The sequence below is a fragment of the Homalodisca vitripennis genome, chromosome 3 (genome assembly GCF_021130785.1).
Source record: "Homalodisca vitripennis isolate AUS2020 chromosome 3, UT_GWSS_2.1, whole genome shotgun sequence".
NCBI classification, from domain to species: Eukaryota; Metazoa; Arthropoda; class Insecta; order Hemiptera; family Cicadellidae; genus Homalodisca; species Homalodisca vitripennis.
In genome coordinates, this window is record NC_060209.1 from 161,409,578 (window position 1) to 161,427,199 (window position 17,622).

Here is a 17,622-nt window from a genome sequence, read left to right on the forward strand (position 1 = left end):
AAGTGAACATCAAGATATGTAACAGATTTTTTCATACTAACATTGATAATATTATGTTGTATTATCCAATATAAATGATTGACCACAATAAATATGTATTTTTAAGGCCTAAATTAAGCTGAAAGCAAGGTCATAAACTAGGCAATATCACTGACATTGTAAGTTTGTTATGATAACTTTATTATTGGGATGACTGTAGAATACAAGTACAATCCAATACTGAAATTATACTTGTAGGACCACTGAACCAGGTTACAAAAAACATAGGTTCATCTGCTGTCTTTTTTATCAGCACTCTTCCCTCATACCAAATTGTCCTCTTGATCAGTCTTTTTTTTTTTTTAACTTCCTCTATCCTTCTTTATCATTTATGAATAAGTTCAATATCCTCAAACTACTTGATTTTACAGGTGAAATGGTGGGTTACAATCAATGAACCACGGGAGGTCCTTGATGGTTATGGAGACACTAAGTATGCTCCTATGCTGAACCAACATGGGGTGGCAGATTACTTGGCAGCCCACACTCTCCTCAGAGCTCATGCTAAAGCTTACAGGCTGTATGATACAACTTTCAGAGCTTCCCAGAAAGGTATACATTTACGTGAATTGTATAAAATTAAATAGAACATTCCCTGCTCTACTATGCAAATGTGTGATTCTAAATTATATGTTTTATGGCAATGTCAAAGAGTTAATTGTTTTAGCTGCAATTTAAAACATTTTAATTAATTAACAATATATATATACTTTTATACAATAAGTAGAAACAATCAATGGTTTGAAATTAATTAGTACAAACATTGTGTCTATAGAGATTTTAAATTTAAGTTTCCTTGGATTAAGCAAATGTTATTAATGAAACGTTTAATGCCCGATGTCACGGTATGGTTGGTATCCAGACAATTATTTTTATTGTTACGTTGTGTTCATTGAAATGCTTAAAATCTATTAAATTAATAAGTTCTTATAACAAGAACAATATTAACCATTCAATACAGGACTTTTTCACAAGCACATTTATTCCCAGTCTCTGGAGGTTTCTACTTATCATCATTGACATTGTTATTAGGGTATTCAGATTACTTTTTAAAATACAGAAAAATAAAAGTATAGATTGATGGAAGCACTTATTAAATTGTTGTTGTCTTTTTAACTGTTTACATTATATTTAATAACACCAAATTCTCATAATTAGGCTAGGCCTACAAGCCCCACCCAATTACATCACATGTGGCATGCTGTTTTGCCTTTATTGTTCGTAGTGTTATATTATGTTGAAATAATCGGCTTATTTAAAAATCTGTTTAGTTAAAAATATGAGGTGAATAAAATATATTAATGACAAACACACAGAATAATTTTTCCTCACTCTAATGAGATAAATAACTGTTTGAAATTGTTCCGACTGCTACGGATAGGTTAAGAATACTGTCTACATAATGATCAATTGAATACACCAACACAGTGAATTTGATAAGAGACAGATATGACATGACACTGTGAAATCTCCTTACTAAAGAGTTAAAAGATCTTTGATTCAGTAATGTAAACAATTATAGCAATAAAATGTATTCCTTATCCTGTTTACATTATTTACTTGTTACTGTGTACCAATATACATAGTAAAAGTATGATCAAAAATCCAATAATTTCAACAATTTTGAAGCATATGAATTCTGAATTTTCCTATGAAAGTTAGTAATAATTAGTTATTTTTAAAAACAAACATATTGTAAAACTTTTACAATGTTTCAAATATCTCAAATTATTTTCTTTGAATGAATTGTTAAATTGAATTTAGATAAAAAGTAATAATACTAATGATGAACTGGCTGAAGACGGTCTCGGCTATAAAATGAAACTATTGCACAAAATTCTAAACTATAGGAGCTATCATAATATTATAAGTTTTTATTTTGTCATAAATGTTTACTTAAGTATGATACTAAAAGTTTCAGCTAAACAACAAACAGATTTATGCATTAAAAACATATGTTTATGGTAGTATTATTTTATACTTAATAAAAGCTGGTATGAACCCTCAAAGAGGTAGGTTGAACTGTCTTAAGTGCTAGACATTTTTTAGCATGTTTGCAAGTGTTTATACAATTTTTATATTTACTGTAAACCTAATGGTCCTAAGTACATATATCATTATTTTTAGGAAAGATCGTACAGAAGAAGATAATAATATGCATAAAACTTACCTTTACATAGTAAAATATTGTTGAATGTAAATCACCTCCACCAAAAAATTAAAAATATTTCTACTTTGAGTTCAGATATAATTTCACCAAAGTTATAAAAATAAAAATCCAAGATATGCAAATTGTAGATACTTTATTAATGAACACAAAAATATATACATCTTATGGGTCACATTGTGAAAAATTCACTGACAGTAAAAAGTTAAAAATTTGTCACACATAAAAAACTCATTATACAGTTGTATTGTCTGAATACATAATGGTTTTTGAGCATTCCTCCAAATACCCGGGAAGGTCATTAGTCTAGCTGACATGTTAATACCAACCACTTCTAATTTATTCAACAGCTGCACATAGTCAATACAGGTTGTAGTTAGGTTGTCATCCTCCAGTTGGTCAATTATAAATTCTACAAGTCTATCATAGCAGTGGTTGTAGTACGTCCTTTTATGAATCCATGCTGATACTTAGTAAGTAGATCATGTTTAAAAAGGTGGTCTGGAAGAACCACCTCTCAATAACCTTGAAGAAGGTTGGTATCACTGATATTGGGCCGTAGTTACCTACCTCTCTAGTGCTACCTTGCTTAAGCAGAGGTATGACTTTGATAGTTTCAGCTGTGATGGAAACTTTCCTTCTCTAAATGACATGTAGATGATGAGGGTTAGTGGGTAAGCAAGCTCATTACAGCAGACTTTAATGAGCTTAGGTGATACGTCAATTCCCGCTGAAGTTTTATTTTTTAAAGAAGTGATCACTCTCTTTACTTAATTGACTGTCACAGGGTGTAAGAACAAAACTGGAGTCTCTTGGTTTGGTGTGACTGACAAATGGTTTGGTTTCAGATTTGCAGAATGATCATTGTCAGTTAATTTTATGAACACCGAGTTGAAGAAGTTAGCCATTAATTGGGGCTCACTGATAATCTCACCCATTTGACTAAGCAGTTCTTTAAAGACACTTAGAAGTTTTATGTTTTCCTCTCCTGGTTTATTACTGACCACACAGCTTTTGATTCATTTGTCACTCCGCTAATCCCACCTAAATACTTAATCAAAACTTCAGATGGTTTTGACTCAGGTTAATGAGCTACTCACGTGGCGATTGAATTTGATTAAATAAGTTAAATTTTTAATCTTAACTCACTTATACAATCGGTCTTTAAATTAATGATATAAAGTAATGTACAAAATAATTTAGAAACAAACTAAAGTTAGAAGATGAGTTTTACAATGTTACATGAACTAAAGAGAGAGAGGACATGGACCAAGATCTTACCTACCTATAATAAATTTTGAATGTGACTGACGACCACCGGCTCAGCAGGTCTAGTGGCGGTCAACGCCTCAGTGGCCATGGCCAATTAATAAGGACTAGAGCCTGTGAGAGAGCACGTAAACAAAGCGACCGAAGTTGCTTTTTCATTAAGCTCATTCAATACATCTGACGCTTTCTAGCGGTTAATTGTGTTACTAAAAACCCAAATAACATTGTAGAGTAGGCAAAACCCGTTTAAATACGGACAATGTAATATAATACCAATTGAAATGACAACCACGTAAAACTACGGAATTAGCATTCTTCGGAAGTTTCGCTGTTCCATAAAATTACGGGATTAGCACTCTAAGTGTTAAGCATCGGATGTGTTTGTAGTATTATGCAGTTCAAACCATGCTTCCTGTGCCAATTTGGATTTGATTTCTTTACAATTTTTTCTGTAAATGCCTCTTTATTACATAATATAGAGATGATTTGTTTTGCAAACATTGAAGACTACACAGTTGAGTAGAGTAGCCTGAGATAACTGCATATAACACTTGAACCATCAATTCGCATTGCTCAACATTTGAGCATATACGACCAACGGAAGACTGAGATGTGGAGGTAGTTCTTGTGGGAGGAAGTGTTTATAAGTTATGGCTTAATAACATCTCTTAAAGTTTGCTGTGCTCCAGAGAATTTATGTATATATCACCTTGAGGGAAACTTGAGGAGCTTGTGAGACAACCTCGAGAAACTCATCTACATTACCATATGATCTATGGGTTCCTAAGACATATACTGTTTGCAGTTTGAACTTTTTTGATTTATCTTCTGTCTCTTCAGTTTTGCAGTTTACTTACATATTTTGGTTACACAATACGCTTAAATGTGAATGGTTCAGTAAGTGTATGAGTTGGTTTGCCTACTAAATATCACTAAAATAGGGAAGCACTTACACAAGGAATGTCTTGTGTCTGCCATCTCGAATGGTTTCTTCATAAAACTAAGATTTATGGAAAACTATTCTTTAATTTAAAGTTAAACTTAAGTATTCAACTTTTATAACCAGGCATAGAAAATGTATTATCTTTTTAAATTGATGTTTGCTAATTCTAACAAAACGATAGTACTAACTTAAATAATTTCTTAGTTACGATTTAGAAAATTAATAACACAGATATAGACAGAAACTAAAGGAAGCAAAATAGACCATAGTGTTAAAGGAACTTCTTCATTTATTTTCACTCATTTAACTTTATTTAAAAATATTTTACCACAGTTTTTGAACTTACTGTCTTTGATGTTTTTATGAGAAAATGGTTGTCCAGGTCATATTGGAATTACACTGAGTGCAAGATTTGTTAAAGGCTTAAACAACGTTACTGAAGATGAACTTGCTGCTACTAGAGCAATGGAATTTGAGGTTAGTGAATAGAATTGTATTCAACACAATGAATATTCATTTGTTTGATATCATTTAAGCAAAATAGTTTTTTTTTTAAACAGAGAGATCATCTTTGCTTTATTAATTTTTCACCTTAATTGTTTGCAGTGTTAAGGTAGTCACAACCAGCTTCTGAAGTCCATCCTCATAGATATTTTACATTTAATTTTATAATTACTGCATAGCAGGTGTTTTAATATCATGGTAATTGTTAATAGTTTGTAAGTGCCCAGCAACAATTTTATTTGCACTTTTAGACAGTTTAGGAAACTAAGCGGAAAAGGCCAAGAATGATGCATCGTAAAATGTTTCATTTCTCATCGGCTACCCATATGGCTGTTAAAATGTAATAACTTTCTGTAAATGATGCAATCCCACTGTGATTTTGATGGAGTTTTGCTTATTTTGCTAGAGCAGAAACTAACTAAAACATTTCGTATGAATAGATACTATGGCAGTACGTTTTCTTAGAATAAAAAACAACAAAAACAATAATAACAAAATAAACATGCTGTAACACCTACAAATTCTGTAGAACTATGTTGGTTTATTATCAATAACTTTTTATATACACCAGTACTATTTTTTCCACAGCTGCAATTCTTTGTCATAATTTAAATATTAATTAATTGATGAAATTGACTACATGGTCCAATTACAGTATCAGAATTAATAGTAAACCCCCATAATTTTTTATTGGATCACTTAATTTTAGAGAGAGCTTCTTAGCCCTAACTTTGCCTGGTAAAATAAGAAATCTTTAATTTACTTTTTAATTTTCAAAAGATATAAGAAAAATTAATTTAAATGAGATACTCTACATATGAAGTCAAAATAATCATAAACACTCTTATTATACTTTATTGGTCTTCTGTTTATTTTACAGTGTCATCGAAAAATAATGCCTAGATTTAATAAAATTATAACATCAAAACCTTTCATGTTAAATGAGTAATTCTTTCACTGGACGATAACTGGTGAACGCAAGTTTTGTTTTTAGTTCGTCTGATTGTGTTTCCCTGTCTTTGTGATGCGCAGACAAGCTGCGCAATCGTCAAGGTCAGCCGGCCACAGACGCGCCGCCGCTCAGTACGATGTTGACCGTGCAACAAAAAGCACAGTGCGTGATTTGGTATGCGGAGTCAAAGTCAATTGTCAGTGTACAGCGGCTCTTTCGGAGAACATATCCGGGTCAAACAGCACCTGATAACAAAGCTATCGTTCGATGGTTTAACCAGTTTAGGGAAACAGGGACCGTCGGCAAAAAATCTAGACCAGGCCGACCAAGAACATCAGAAGAGAATGTTGAGCGTATCCGGCAATCTTGTGTTAGGAGCCCAAAAAAATCCATTGCTCGACGAAGTCTTCAACTAAACATTCCAAAAACAACAATACAAAATGTACTGCACAAACGGCTAAGACTTCATGCGTATAAAATTCAGATAAAACAGCAAATAAAACCTACCGACCGCCCTAAACGAACTGAATTTGCAAGTTTTATGTTAAATGAAATTGATGATAATCCAAATTTTCTACAGAGAGTGTTGTTTAGTGATGAAGCTACGTTTCACATAAATGGATGTGTAAATCGTCACCATTGCCGTGTATGGGGATCGCAACAGCCAAACGAAATCCACAAGTATGTGCGTGATTCTCCCAAACTCAATGTGTGGTGCGCGTTATTTCATGACAAAGTTATTGGACCTTTCTTTTTTGTAGAAAAAACCATTACAGGCCTAGTTTACCTGGACATGCTTGAACTGTTTGTGTTCCCCCAATTAGACGATATCGAACAACAGACTGGACAGCGAATCATTTTTATGCAAGATGGGGCTCCACCTCACTACCATCGCGAGGTACGCGCTGCACTAAACGCACGCTTCCCAAATGGTTGGATTGGTAGAGCAGCCCCCATTTCATGGCCTCCTAGAAGTCCTGATCTTACCCCTTTGGATTTCTTTTTCTGGGGGTACATAAAAAATATAGTTTACGCAGAAAAGATTCGGGATTTGGACCATCTTCGGGAGCGAATTTCTTCCGCAATCTTAACTGTTACACCAGATATGATTGGACGCACGTGGCAGGAAGTTGACTACAGACTTGATATCTGCAGGGCAACGAACGGTGCTCACATTGAAACATACTAAGGTATGAAAAAAAAAAAATTATTTCTTTCCGCACATTTTAAGACTACAACCTTTAAATTACCTTTAATAGTTTTTTTATGACAGTTATTTAAAATCTAGGCATTATTTTTCGATGACCCTGTATAATAAGATTTGAATCAATACATCCCAGATGAAACAAAACAAAAGTGAAACATGGGTAATTTTAACATTTAAAATTGCGGCTAGTTATGACTTTCTTTTAGTCCTATAACATTTCTATTTTAAGCACAATGTTATAATAGGGTGGTTAATTCGAATTTTAAATTGATGATTTATATAATTTGAAATGTTTCTGTTAAGTGTACATTATTTCTGAGCTAGAATTCTAAAATTAACGAAGCAACTTTAAGATGTACTGTAATTTCCACTGTAGTTGATTAACTATTATAACTAAGTGCACCTGTGAGACCAGAATATAAGGCATTGTGGACATATACAAAATGCAGCTTTTCAGTATATTAAATATGCAGTATAAGTAAGTGTTAACTATGTTTCTAACATTAAGGCTTCTGTTATTCAATTAAATTGAAACATCTGCATTCAATAGAATATAGTACATTTTGAACAGGAATAGCGTCCTTCTTAAGTTTACTGTAATTCAATTCATAAACTTATGTTATTTATTACAATCCATTGATTTTGAATTCAGTTACAATTTTATCTTTTCGAATTCTTTGATAGAGCATAATGTCAGGTTAGTTGCATGACTTAAACACATTTGTACGTAAATATCTTAGAGTTAAAATGATTTTGTCAGCTCTCCTTATATACTTGTGTTATTCGAACTTGCGGTATGGTTAAATCAAATTTTATCACCTGTCCCTTTAGGTTTGAATTATTTTTGTTCCACTAGTTCCAAATCTAAGTTCAGGCAATATGAGAAAGTTAGTCCATCTTTTTACTTTCCCAATATACTCATTAAATATTGTAAGAAACTAGCAACAACAGATGAGTTGATCAGATGTTCTTTATTGAGACAACAGAGTACAGAGTGAGAGCCAACATGATTAAAATGGTAAATTTTGGTTGAACATTTGAAATATGAAAATGATGAATATGAAATGCAAATGTGCAGAGTGGAATATTTGCTCACCCCATTTTCTCAAGAGAAGGAGACTACCCCAAAATTGTGAGAGAAAGAGTGGACTGTAACAGCAAGAGAGAGGGGTGGTCCAGCTCACGCCTGCCGACATTCACTCAGGAGGAAATCGAGGAAATAAAAGGTAAATTGATTGTACAGTAGAGTCCCGTTAATCCGACCTAATTGGGACCGAGCCCTATTCGGATTATGTGATTGTTCGGATTAGCCAGAATTACAGAAAAATACGGTTTTAAACTTGAGAATGGGTCTATTTTGTTATAGAATTATCAACATTGTTTATTAAAACATGTTTTCTGACTGTTGCTTTGTATTTCTTGACAAATAAACGTGTTTGCGAATACTAAGCACATTTACCGTATTTAGTGTGAGAGTTCTATTGTTAAGCAATGTGAGTCATCCAATAAACTCTCTTCAATGCGACAGAAGACAATAACTGAACTTATGTCTTTTAACAATTAATATTGTACTCAATAATAATATCAGTACTGTACGTCCAATTTTTGTTTGATTTCACTTCTTAATACAGTAATTTAACTCATACTTAACCTATAAGTTTCAATTTATTACTGTATTTAACTTCATTATTTATGTACTGTACCGTACACAATTTGTCTTAATAAAATACTGTATGTCTATTTAATTAAAGTTTTCTTTGTTTATGTACGAAATGATGCACCCATTTTCATTTTTTAAGTAATTAGTTCCTATAACTGTTCATTATCGTTATAAATAATTCCTCCTGGGCCTGTTCGGATTAACCGACGTTTGGATTACACGTGTTCGGATTAGCGGGACTCCACTGTAATAGGTAATTTAATTTTTTCATTACTAAATTGAGGGTAATCAAAAAAATTATAATCATATTGTATTTACCAACTTTTTCCTTATTTAGAATAAAATATTAAACCTTGTTGGCTCACTATAAAAATTAAATACAGCAGAAACAGTTATGTAAATACATTTTAAACTCTTCACAACACTGGCACATTTTAGTAAACATTTCTTGCTATTGAATAACCTTTATTGGTAAAGTACTACAATTAGTGTCGTTAATGAAGCCCATTAGAGGAGGAGCCTGGGTTATATAGGTAACCTATTCTTGAACCATTTAATAATAATCATGTGGTGTTACCAAGTTGTTGCCTAGCTCTGAGAGACTTGATCAATACAAACTAAAGTATGAGGCTTGAGTTTCCGAACTTAGTGAACCAAGTGACCAAAACAATTCTTACATTTGACCGAAGTCGTTGCAAATAGCATAGATTTAACAGCTCTCGAATTAGTCTCGGAAGACAGAGTTTGTATTGGTTAATTTTTAAATACCACTTAATTTAGAATAACCAAAATACCAATAATTATACTTTTTATATTTTGCGAGACATTTTAACAGCAAGGCTGTCCTCTTCAGACACTTCACAGAAGTAATTGAAGTTTATTTAGCTCATGAGTTCATCAGTAAATCTTTTAAAAACAGTTTATAGTGAAAGTACAAACACAATAAAGGAATATAGAATTGAACAACAGGTGGTGTCTAAAAACATGTGAGTATGTGCATGGGCTCAAAAAAGAGGAATGAATATAAAACTAGCATTAACACAGAGCATGAATTTACTCATACAAGCCACATCACCATGAGATGAAAATGGAATACTCTGCAGCTATTATGAAGCGTCTATGCGTATAGAATGTCCTAGGAAAATTTTTAAACTACTTTTTATCCATCCTTTATATATTATACTTAAAAAAATGAATGTTTGTGTGTTTGTCCTTTATGGAATCGTAAACTATTTGACTGATCATTATAATAATTTGTATGTATATGTATTTTTACACGGAGAAGGTTTATATGCTATTCCCATTGATGTTACTCGCCACCGGGCGGCGCTGCAAAAATGTGTTTTCAAAGCGCCTGCACATTCTAAACGCAATTACGAGACAGTTACGTATGTTAAATAGCCAAACACTATTTGATCATGGCAACAAGGCAAACTCTACATCGGCATTGGAAATACAGGGTCTGTACAATAAGTAACCGGACTGAGCCTGCCCCGCTCCGTCAAAGCGTCTGCTAACCGGTATCTGGTGCTGTAGTGGTGGTGGGGGGTCTAGTGAAAGGGAACCGGGCTGTAGCAGTTGCCTCCAAGTGCTTGGAGAGTTAGTATCGAGCGAGAGCGGAGTGCATGTTCAGTTACCCCGTCGGAGTGAAAATGGAGAGTACGATCGAGCAACGTTTTAGCATTAAATTTTGTGTCAAACTCAAGAAAACGGCCACGGAAACTCTTCAAATGATTCAAGAGGCTTACGGTGAGGATGCTCTGTCCAGAACTCAGGTGTTTCAGTGGTACAAAAATTTCTGGGAGGGCCGCGATGACGTCCATGACAAACAGCGCGTCGGTCCTCCATTAACGAGTCACACGGACACAAATGTGCAAAAAGTGCGTGATGTGTTGAACAGTGATCGTCGTCTGAGCATTCGGGCTATCGCAGATGAGGTCGGAATTGATAAGATGACCGTTCAAAACATTATTAAGAACGATCTGGGCATGAGGAAGATCTGCGCGAAGCTGGTACCCTAACACCTGACTGATGAGCAAAAGAAGCGTTGTGTGGCTGTCGCTTTGGAAATCCTTGATCGACTGCAAACCGAACCAGAGTTTTTCAACACGTTTTTACAGGAGACGAGACGTGGGTTTTTGAATACGATCCTGAGACGAAGCGGCAGAGTTCGGAGTGGCACAAACCGGCGTCACCACGACTAAAAAAAGCGCGCATGAGCAAATTGAAGGTGAAGTCGATGCTCATTGCTTTCTTTGACGTGAAAGGCATTGTTCACAAAGAGTTTGTGCCACCCGGTCAAACTGTAAACGGCCAGTACTACAGAGAGGTGCTCCATCGACTAACCGCCCGGGTTCACCGAGTCCGTCCGGAGATTACCGATTCGTGGATTCTCCATCACGACAATGCACCGTCGCACACCTGCCTGCTCGTCACCGAACAGTTGGCAAAACAGTCGAGGGCAACGTTGCCACAGCCTCCTTACAGCCCGGATATGGCACCACCGGACTTCTTTCTGTTCCCCAAGATCAAGAGACACCTTAAGGGGACGCGGTTCGGGACTCTGGAAAACGTTCAACGTGCTACGACGAGGGCTCTAGACAACATCGAGGTTGCCGACTTCCAGGGAGCGTTCAGGGATTGGAAAATACGGTATCAGCGTGTTATCGACTCCAATGGGGACTACTTTGAAGATTTCTAAAGAAAAATTTTACATATTTTGCCAATAAAAAATTTCCTGAAGTCAGTCCGGTTACTTATTATACAGACCCTGTATAATTGACTTGAACTAGAAGTGCACATACGACGGGCAAAGCTTAGAAAAGCGTGCGAAGCCACGGGAAACAGCTAGTACTTTATAAAGATAGGCCAAATTACTAACAAAGAACATAATAAGCAGAAAACTATATTAGAGAAAAATTTGTTAATTTTTATTTCCTTTTATTTTTACTTACATGGATGTAATTCAAGGCACTACCATCATCAATAACATTAATTCATTTCACAACACTGTCAATCATACAACCTATTTTCATATAAAAATACTTCAAAAATGCAAAAATTTGACAACAGTATGTAACTGTGACTAACCTGTGTTACCTTCAGTTACCATCTAAAGGATTGGTCGTGTGTTAATTGTGATGTGAAGAAAACCAATCAATCTCTGCAAGAACTCAGTGAGAAATATAAGAATGTCACTGTGGTAGAAGCAAGTATAGCTGAGAGACATCTACACACACACATCAGGGTCTTCATTTTAACTTTAGAGGAAAGAACTTGCTAGCAGAAATTATAGCAGAGGCATTGACCACTAAGAGGGAGCCAGGATGCCCAGCTAGCTTACATGATGAGCAACCTCCTCCACCAGGTACAATGTAATTTTCAGGAAACTCCTCGCCTGAAATACCGGACCAACACCCATAAAACTTTCAAATACAGCTTTTAGTTTATATCATTTTAATGTCCAATCCATTAGAAATGAGTTGAATTTAATATATATATATATATATATATATATATATATATATATATATATATATATATATATATTTTTAGGACACTTAAATTGTGACATTTTAATACTCTATGAACATTGGTTATTTGAGGAATAATTTTCGCTTTATATTCCTTATAATTTTAGCCTGTCGATAATACATAATAATAGCACATAATAATATGTGCTCAAAAAAATTACAACACAATGTGGGGGCAGTGATATAAATAAATAAATATATATATATATATATATATATATATATATATATATATATATATATATATATATATGCTGGACAAGGTATTGAGTTTGAAACAATAGACCCAGGGAATTTTTACAATGATTATGTTTTTGAAGTAACAGCCATTTTACTACCCAATATGAAAGTAATTATGGCCAGTTTATACCAAACATAAAATTCAAATGTATCTCTCTTTCTTAATATATTGGAATCTTTCTTATTTTATTTAAATAAAAAATACAATAATTACAAGCAAGTTGTATAAGCAGATTTTAAATCATATGAGACAGGATCATTTTAAAATGTATTGATAGGAGCAATATCAATATTTGTTTTAAATCTTAAGTATAAGTTATCACAAATAGTTTGGACCCAATTGGAAAATTCATCAATTTTGAACAAGCTTATGAGTATTTTAACTTATTAATGACAAATTCACTTAACAAATGCTCTAGGATTAAAGAAATAAAATTAAGTACTGATAAGAGGCGAAAAATAAAGTTGTTCACTCCTGAATAAAAAAAGTATAAAGATATTGTAATAGCGTACTATGATAGATACAGGAATAGCAGAGGGAAATCAAATAAAATTGCAGACAAGAATACATAGATGAAAATAGAGTTTATATCAATAAAATTATCTATGCTAAAAAAAAGTTGCAAATAAATGCTGCATAACACATAGTCCTCTAATAAATGCAAAGCTGCATGGAATTTCATAAAAACTGAATCCAACTCTAAGAGAAATAATCATGGAACTTTAATTTAAATTCTACTACTTTTAATGACTAGCTAATTTAGTCAAAGAATTAAATCTAAGTTATGGTGATACAGGTCGTACCTCAGAGTTGGTTAATAACTTTGTTATCCCCTAATCAGCTCATATGGCAGAGAAGATCATACTAAAGGAGGAGTTGCCATATATATAAGCACAACCAATCTATGTGCTAAACTGTAAGCTTGGGTGTAGAAGAACACAGCATTGAGATGACATGTGAAGTAACAGCTATTAAATTAAGAGTTGCAAATAAAAAGTGCATATGCCTGATGGGGGTGTACCGACCACCAAGTTCAAATCTTGACTTTTTACTTCAAGTATTGTCTGAAACTTTTGACAAAGTACTTACTCCAGGTGAAGTACACCTGGTACGAAGTACTTAACGACACTGTAACATATCTTAATGATATTGTTAATAAAGAATATCGTCTATTATCTATTGTCAGCTACTTATCGGGTCCATTTATATGTAGGGTTTTCATTACAATGTTTTCGTTTTTTCCAGTGACTCCACTGTTAGTCTTCTTTCAAGTAAGGCAGTCCTTACTTTTCCCCGGGGACTTAATGAGTTTCTCACATGATGTAATATAATAGTCATTTTTGAAAAATTCATACTGTCTGTTTTCAGATAAATTGTCAGCTATGTATGCGGGTTATTTATATGTAGGGTTTTCATTACGTAATTACGTAAGTCAGTCCTTACTTTCCCAGAGGACTTAATGAGTTTCTCACATGATGTAATATAATAGTCATTTGTGAAAAAATCATACTGTCTGCTTTCAGATGAAATTGTCAGCTATGTATGCAGGTTATTTATATTCAGGGTTTTCATTACGTAATTACGTAAGCCAGTCCTTACTTTCCCAGGGGACTTAGGGAGTTTCCCACATGATGTAATTAGTCATTTGTGACAAATTGACACAGTCCGCTTTCTGATGTAATTGTAACCTATTACTGCGGCTCAATTATATCTATAGTTTTCATTACCAGATTTACGTTTTCCAGTGCCTCCAAAGTAGGAGTTCTCTCTTTAAAGCCAGTCTTAAATTTTCCTGAGGACAGGAAAATTCTCACATGATGTAATTAACTAGTCATTTGAAATAAATTCACAAAGTTTGCTTTTAGTTTTTATTTGTTCTTGCTTGTTTGTGTCATTTGTATCTAGGGTTTCATAACCATGTTTTGTGTTTCCAGTAACTCCTCAGTAGGTTTTCTCTCAAATAAGCCATTTTCTACTTTCCCAGATTTCAAATGTACTTTGCACCTGTTTGTGTGGGTCATTTGAATCTAGGGTTTTTATACTATGTTTTAGTTTTTCTAGTAATTCCACTGTAGTTTTTTTCCCAATAAGCCAGCCTCTACTTTCCCAGAGGACTTAATGCGTTTCTTACATGATTCAATATAATAGTCATTTGTGACAAATTCACACTTTCCACTTTGAGATAGAATAGTCACCTACGTATGTGGTTCATTTATATGTAATTTTTCTTTACCCTTTTTTCGTTTTTCCAATGACTCCACTGTAAGTCTTCTCTTAAGTAAGCTAGTACTTACTTTCACAGGGGACTTAAAGCGTTTCCCACATGATGTAATTAGTCATATGTGACAAATTGGCAAAGTCTGCTTTCTGATGGAATTGTCACCTATTTGAGCGGGTCAATTATATCTAGAGTTTCCATAACCAGGTTTACGTTTTCCAGTGACTCCAAAGTGGTAGTAGGAGTTCTCTCATGTAAGCCTTAAATTTTTCAGAAGACAGGAAAATTCCCACATGATGTAATTAAATAGTCATTTGCAATAGGCATTTGTGACAAATCCATATTCCTGACTCCCCATTCCGCTCGGTTCGAAGCTTTCGTTATGAGACTGATGAACCGGTTGGTGATCAACAGTTAACCCAGATCTCTTACCATTAAAAGATATGTCTGTTTCTAACTGTTGACTTGATTTCCTGATATATTTGGCACCACAGCTGGTATAGGCAACTGTTTGTGTGGGTCAATTAGATTTAGGGTTTCCAATACCTTCTTTTCGTTTTCCAGTGACTCCAATCTAGGTGTTCTCTCATGTAAGGCAGCTCCCAATTTCCCAGAGGATAGGACAATTCCCACATGATGTAATTAAATAGTTATTGTGACAAAGTTCTCTTTTAGATGGAATTTGCACCTGCTTGTTCGGATTATTTTATTTAGGGTATCCACTACTATGGTTTTCTTTTTTCCATTGACTGCACTGTAGGTGTTCTCTCAAGCAAGCCAGTCCCTACCATCCCAAAAGTCTTAGGGAGTTTCCCTAAGATTGAATTAAATATTATAGTATCAACATTTCTTACATTCTGCTTTCACATGGAATCGTCACATATTTGTGGGGATCATTTATAAGTAGGGTTTCCATTACCATGTCTTCGTTTTTCCAGTGACTTCACAGTAGGGTTTTCTCTTAAATAAGGTAGTCTCCACTTTCCCAGAGGACTTAAATAGTTTCCCACAAGATGTAATATAATATTACATAGTTATTTGTGACAAATTGCATAACAAGAGCTTTGAACTGAATAGAACGGGTACAAGGAAACATGTGTTGGAACAACAGCAGCAGTCCTGTGTATGTGCATCCCTTTCATCTCTTTTTACCTGACAGAGCGACTTTTGATAACAATAAGAATATCATAGTTCAGAAAACTGTTGTTCAAGTTTATTGTTATGAATTCCCTATGAATCTAGATTGGACGCTTGAACACATACACATGTCACTGGAAGATCGAAAACAAGGTAATGTAAAATGTTAGAAATAAATGACATATACAAACAGATATAAATTCCATTTGAAAGCAGACAGTAGGTGTCTACAGATTCATTATATGCCCACCCAATATTTGGCAATAGAATGTCTTTCACCATATTTCAGAGCATTTTATGATGTTAATGCTTTTATGAAACTGAGACAGATTGCACTGAGCATAAGTTGCCCAAGATTGATCAAGTCCTAACCCACATTTTAGAGAACTGTAACAAAGTATTCAGTCCTGGGAAAAACCCTCTCTCTGGACGAGGCTATGATTTTGTTTCTTGGGAGACTTTCATTCCGTCAGTACATAAAGCTCATAAGTACATAATAAAGTTTTATGGACTTTGTACATCTGATGGCTTCATTCTGAACATTTTGTATTAAGGGAAAGGTACGATTGTGCACGAAGACAAAGGCCACACTTATCAATTATTCATGAAACTGATGGCAAATTTTGTTGGGAAAGGTCACACAGTTTATTTGGATAATTTCTATAACAGTATTGATCTATCAGAAAATTTGATTCATTGCCTAACAAATGTGTGTGGAACATTACAAGTCAACAGCAGGTAACCCGCAATTAGTAGTAACGTTTAAGTTGCAGAAGGGAGAGTACATTAGTTGCCAAAAGAGTGATGTGACGGTGATGAAGTTGCGGAATAAGAATGTGACAACCATTTCAATCACACATTGTCCTGAAATGGTCCATGTAACAAAAAAAAAGGTACTGTCATGATGAAACCCGTCATGATCGTAGATTATAATAAAGAGATGAGCGGCATTGATTGAAGCGACCAAATGATATATTATTACTCAACTCCAAGTCACTCAGATGGTTTGTTAAAATCTTTTCCATCTTGTAGATGTTGACTATGGAATAGTGTCTACCTTCATTCAAAACTAAAATTGAAAAATGACTTACCCTGGAGTATAGGAATATCATCATTAGGAACTACATCCAGTTGGAGCTCGTCACACATACTCTTTGTTAGCAGAAGAGAGTGAAGTACTGTTTGTAGAGTAAAACGTATTGAGAGGAGTGACACATTTTATACTTATGCAACTTGCAAGAACTCAAATGGTTGTTTTAAAGGCTACCACAGTCAAAAATGAAGAGATATTTTTGTGTTTTTATGTAAGCTACATTATATAAGTTTACAAGTACACATTTTTATTTGTGGTTCCGATATTTTTAGTAATAAGAATAATACCCACTTAATATGTTCAATACAAAATTTCCATGTCAAATCATTGTTTTCTGCTAAAATTTGCTGTTTGAACTAGATAAAGAGACAAATTTACAGATGCATGATCATCAATAATAATAATAATAATAATTTTTTGTTATAGACTGGGAGAAGTATATAAGCATCCATCATTAATATTGCTTTAATTACAAAAAAAAAAAAAAAAAACAAAGTACTTACTCTTTGTAAACACAGTTTTAGTTTATTAAGAAATCAAGAAGTTATTAGACTAATTTTAACAATTGTTAAAATAATTGTTAACCGTTCATGGTCTGTGGTTACATCAATCTTGTTAGTCCCAGTCTAAGAATGAGGATATAATTTTTATCACTCTCT

At 34.0% G+C, this 17,622-nt stretch overlaps 1 protein-coding gene across 1 annotated transcript in view; it reads left to right on the forward strand.

Annotated features, from left to right (window-relative positions):
* The first annotated feature begins 375 nt into the window (after positions 1 to 375).
* LOC124358425 (lactase-phlorizin hydrolase-like) overlaps positions 376 to 17,622 on the forward strand; it is a 62,597-nt gene continuing 45,350 nt past the window's right edge. Inside the window, exons 1-3 of the mRNA XM_046810723.1 lie at positions 376 to 591; positions 4,801 to 4,895; positions 8,160 to 8,307. Coding sequence (XP_046666679.1) covers positions 483 to 591; positions 4,801 to 4,895; positions 8,160 to 8,307 — 352 coding nt within the window. The 5' untranslated portion in view covers positions 376 to 482. The remainder of the gene's footprint in view (positions 592 to 4,800; positions 4,896 to 8,159; positions 8,308 to 17,622) is intronic.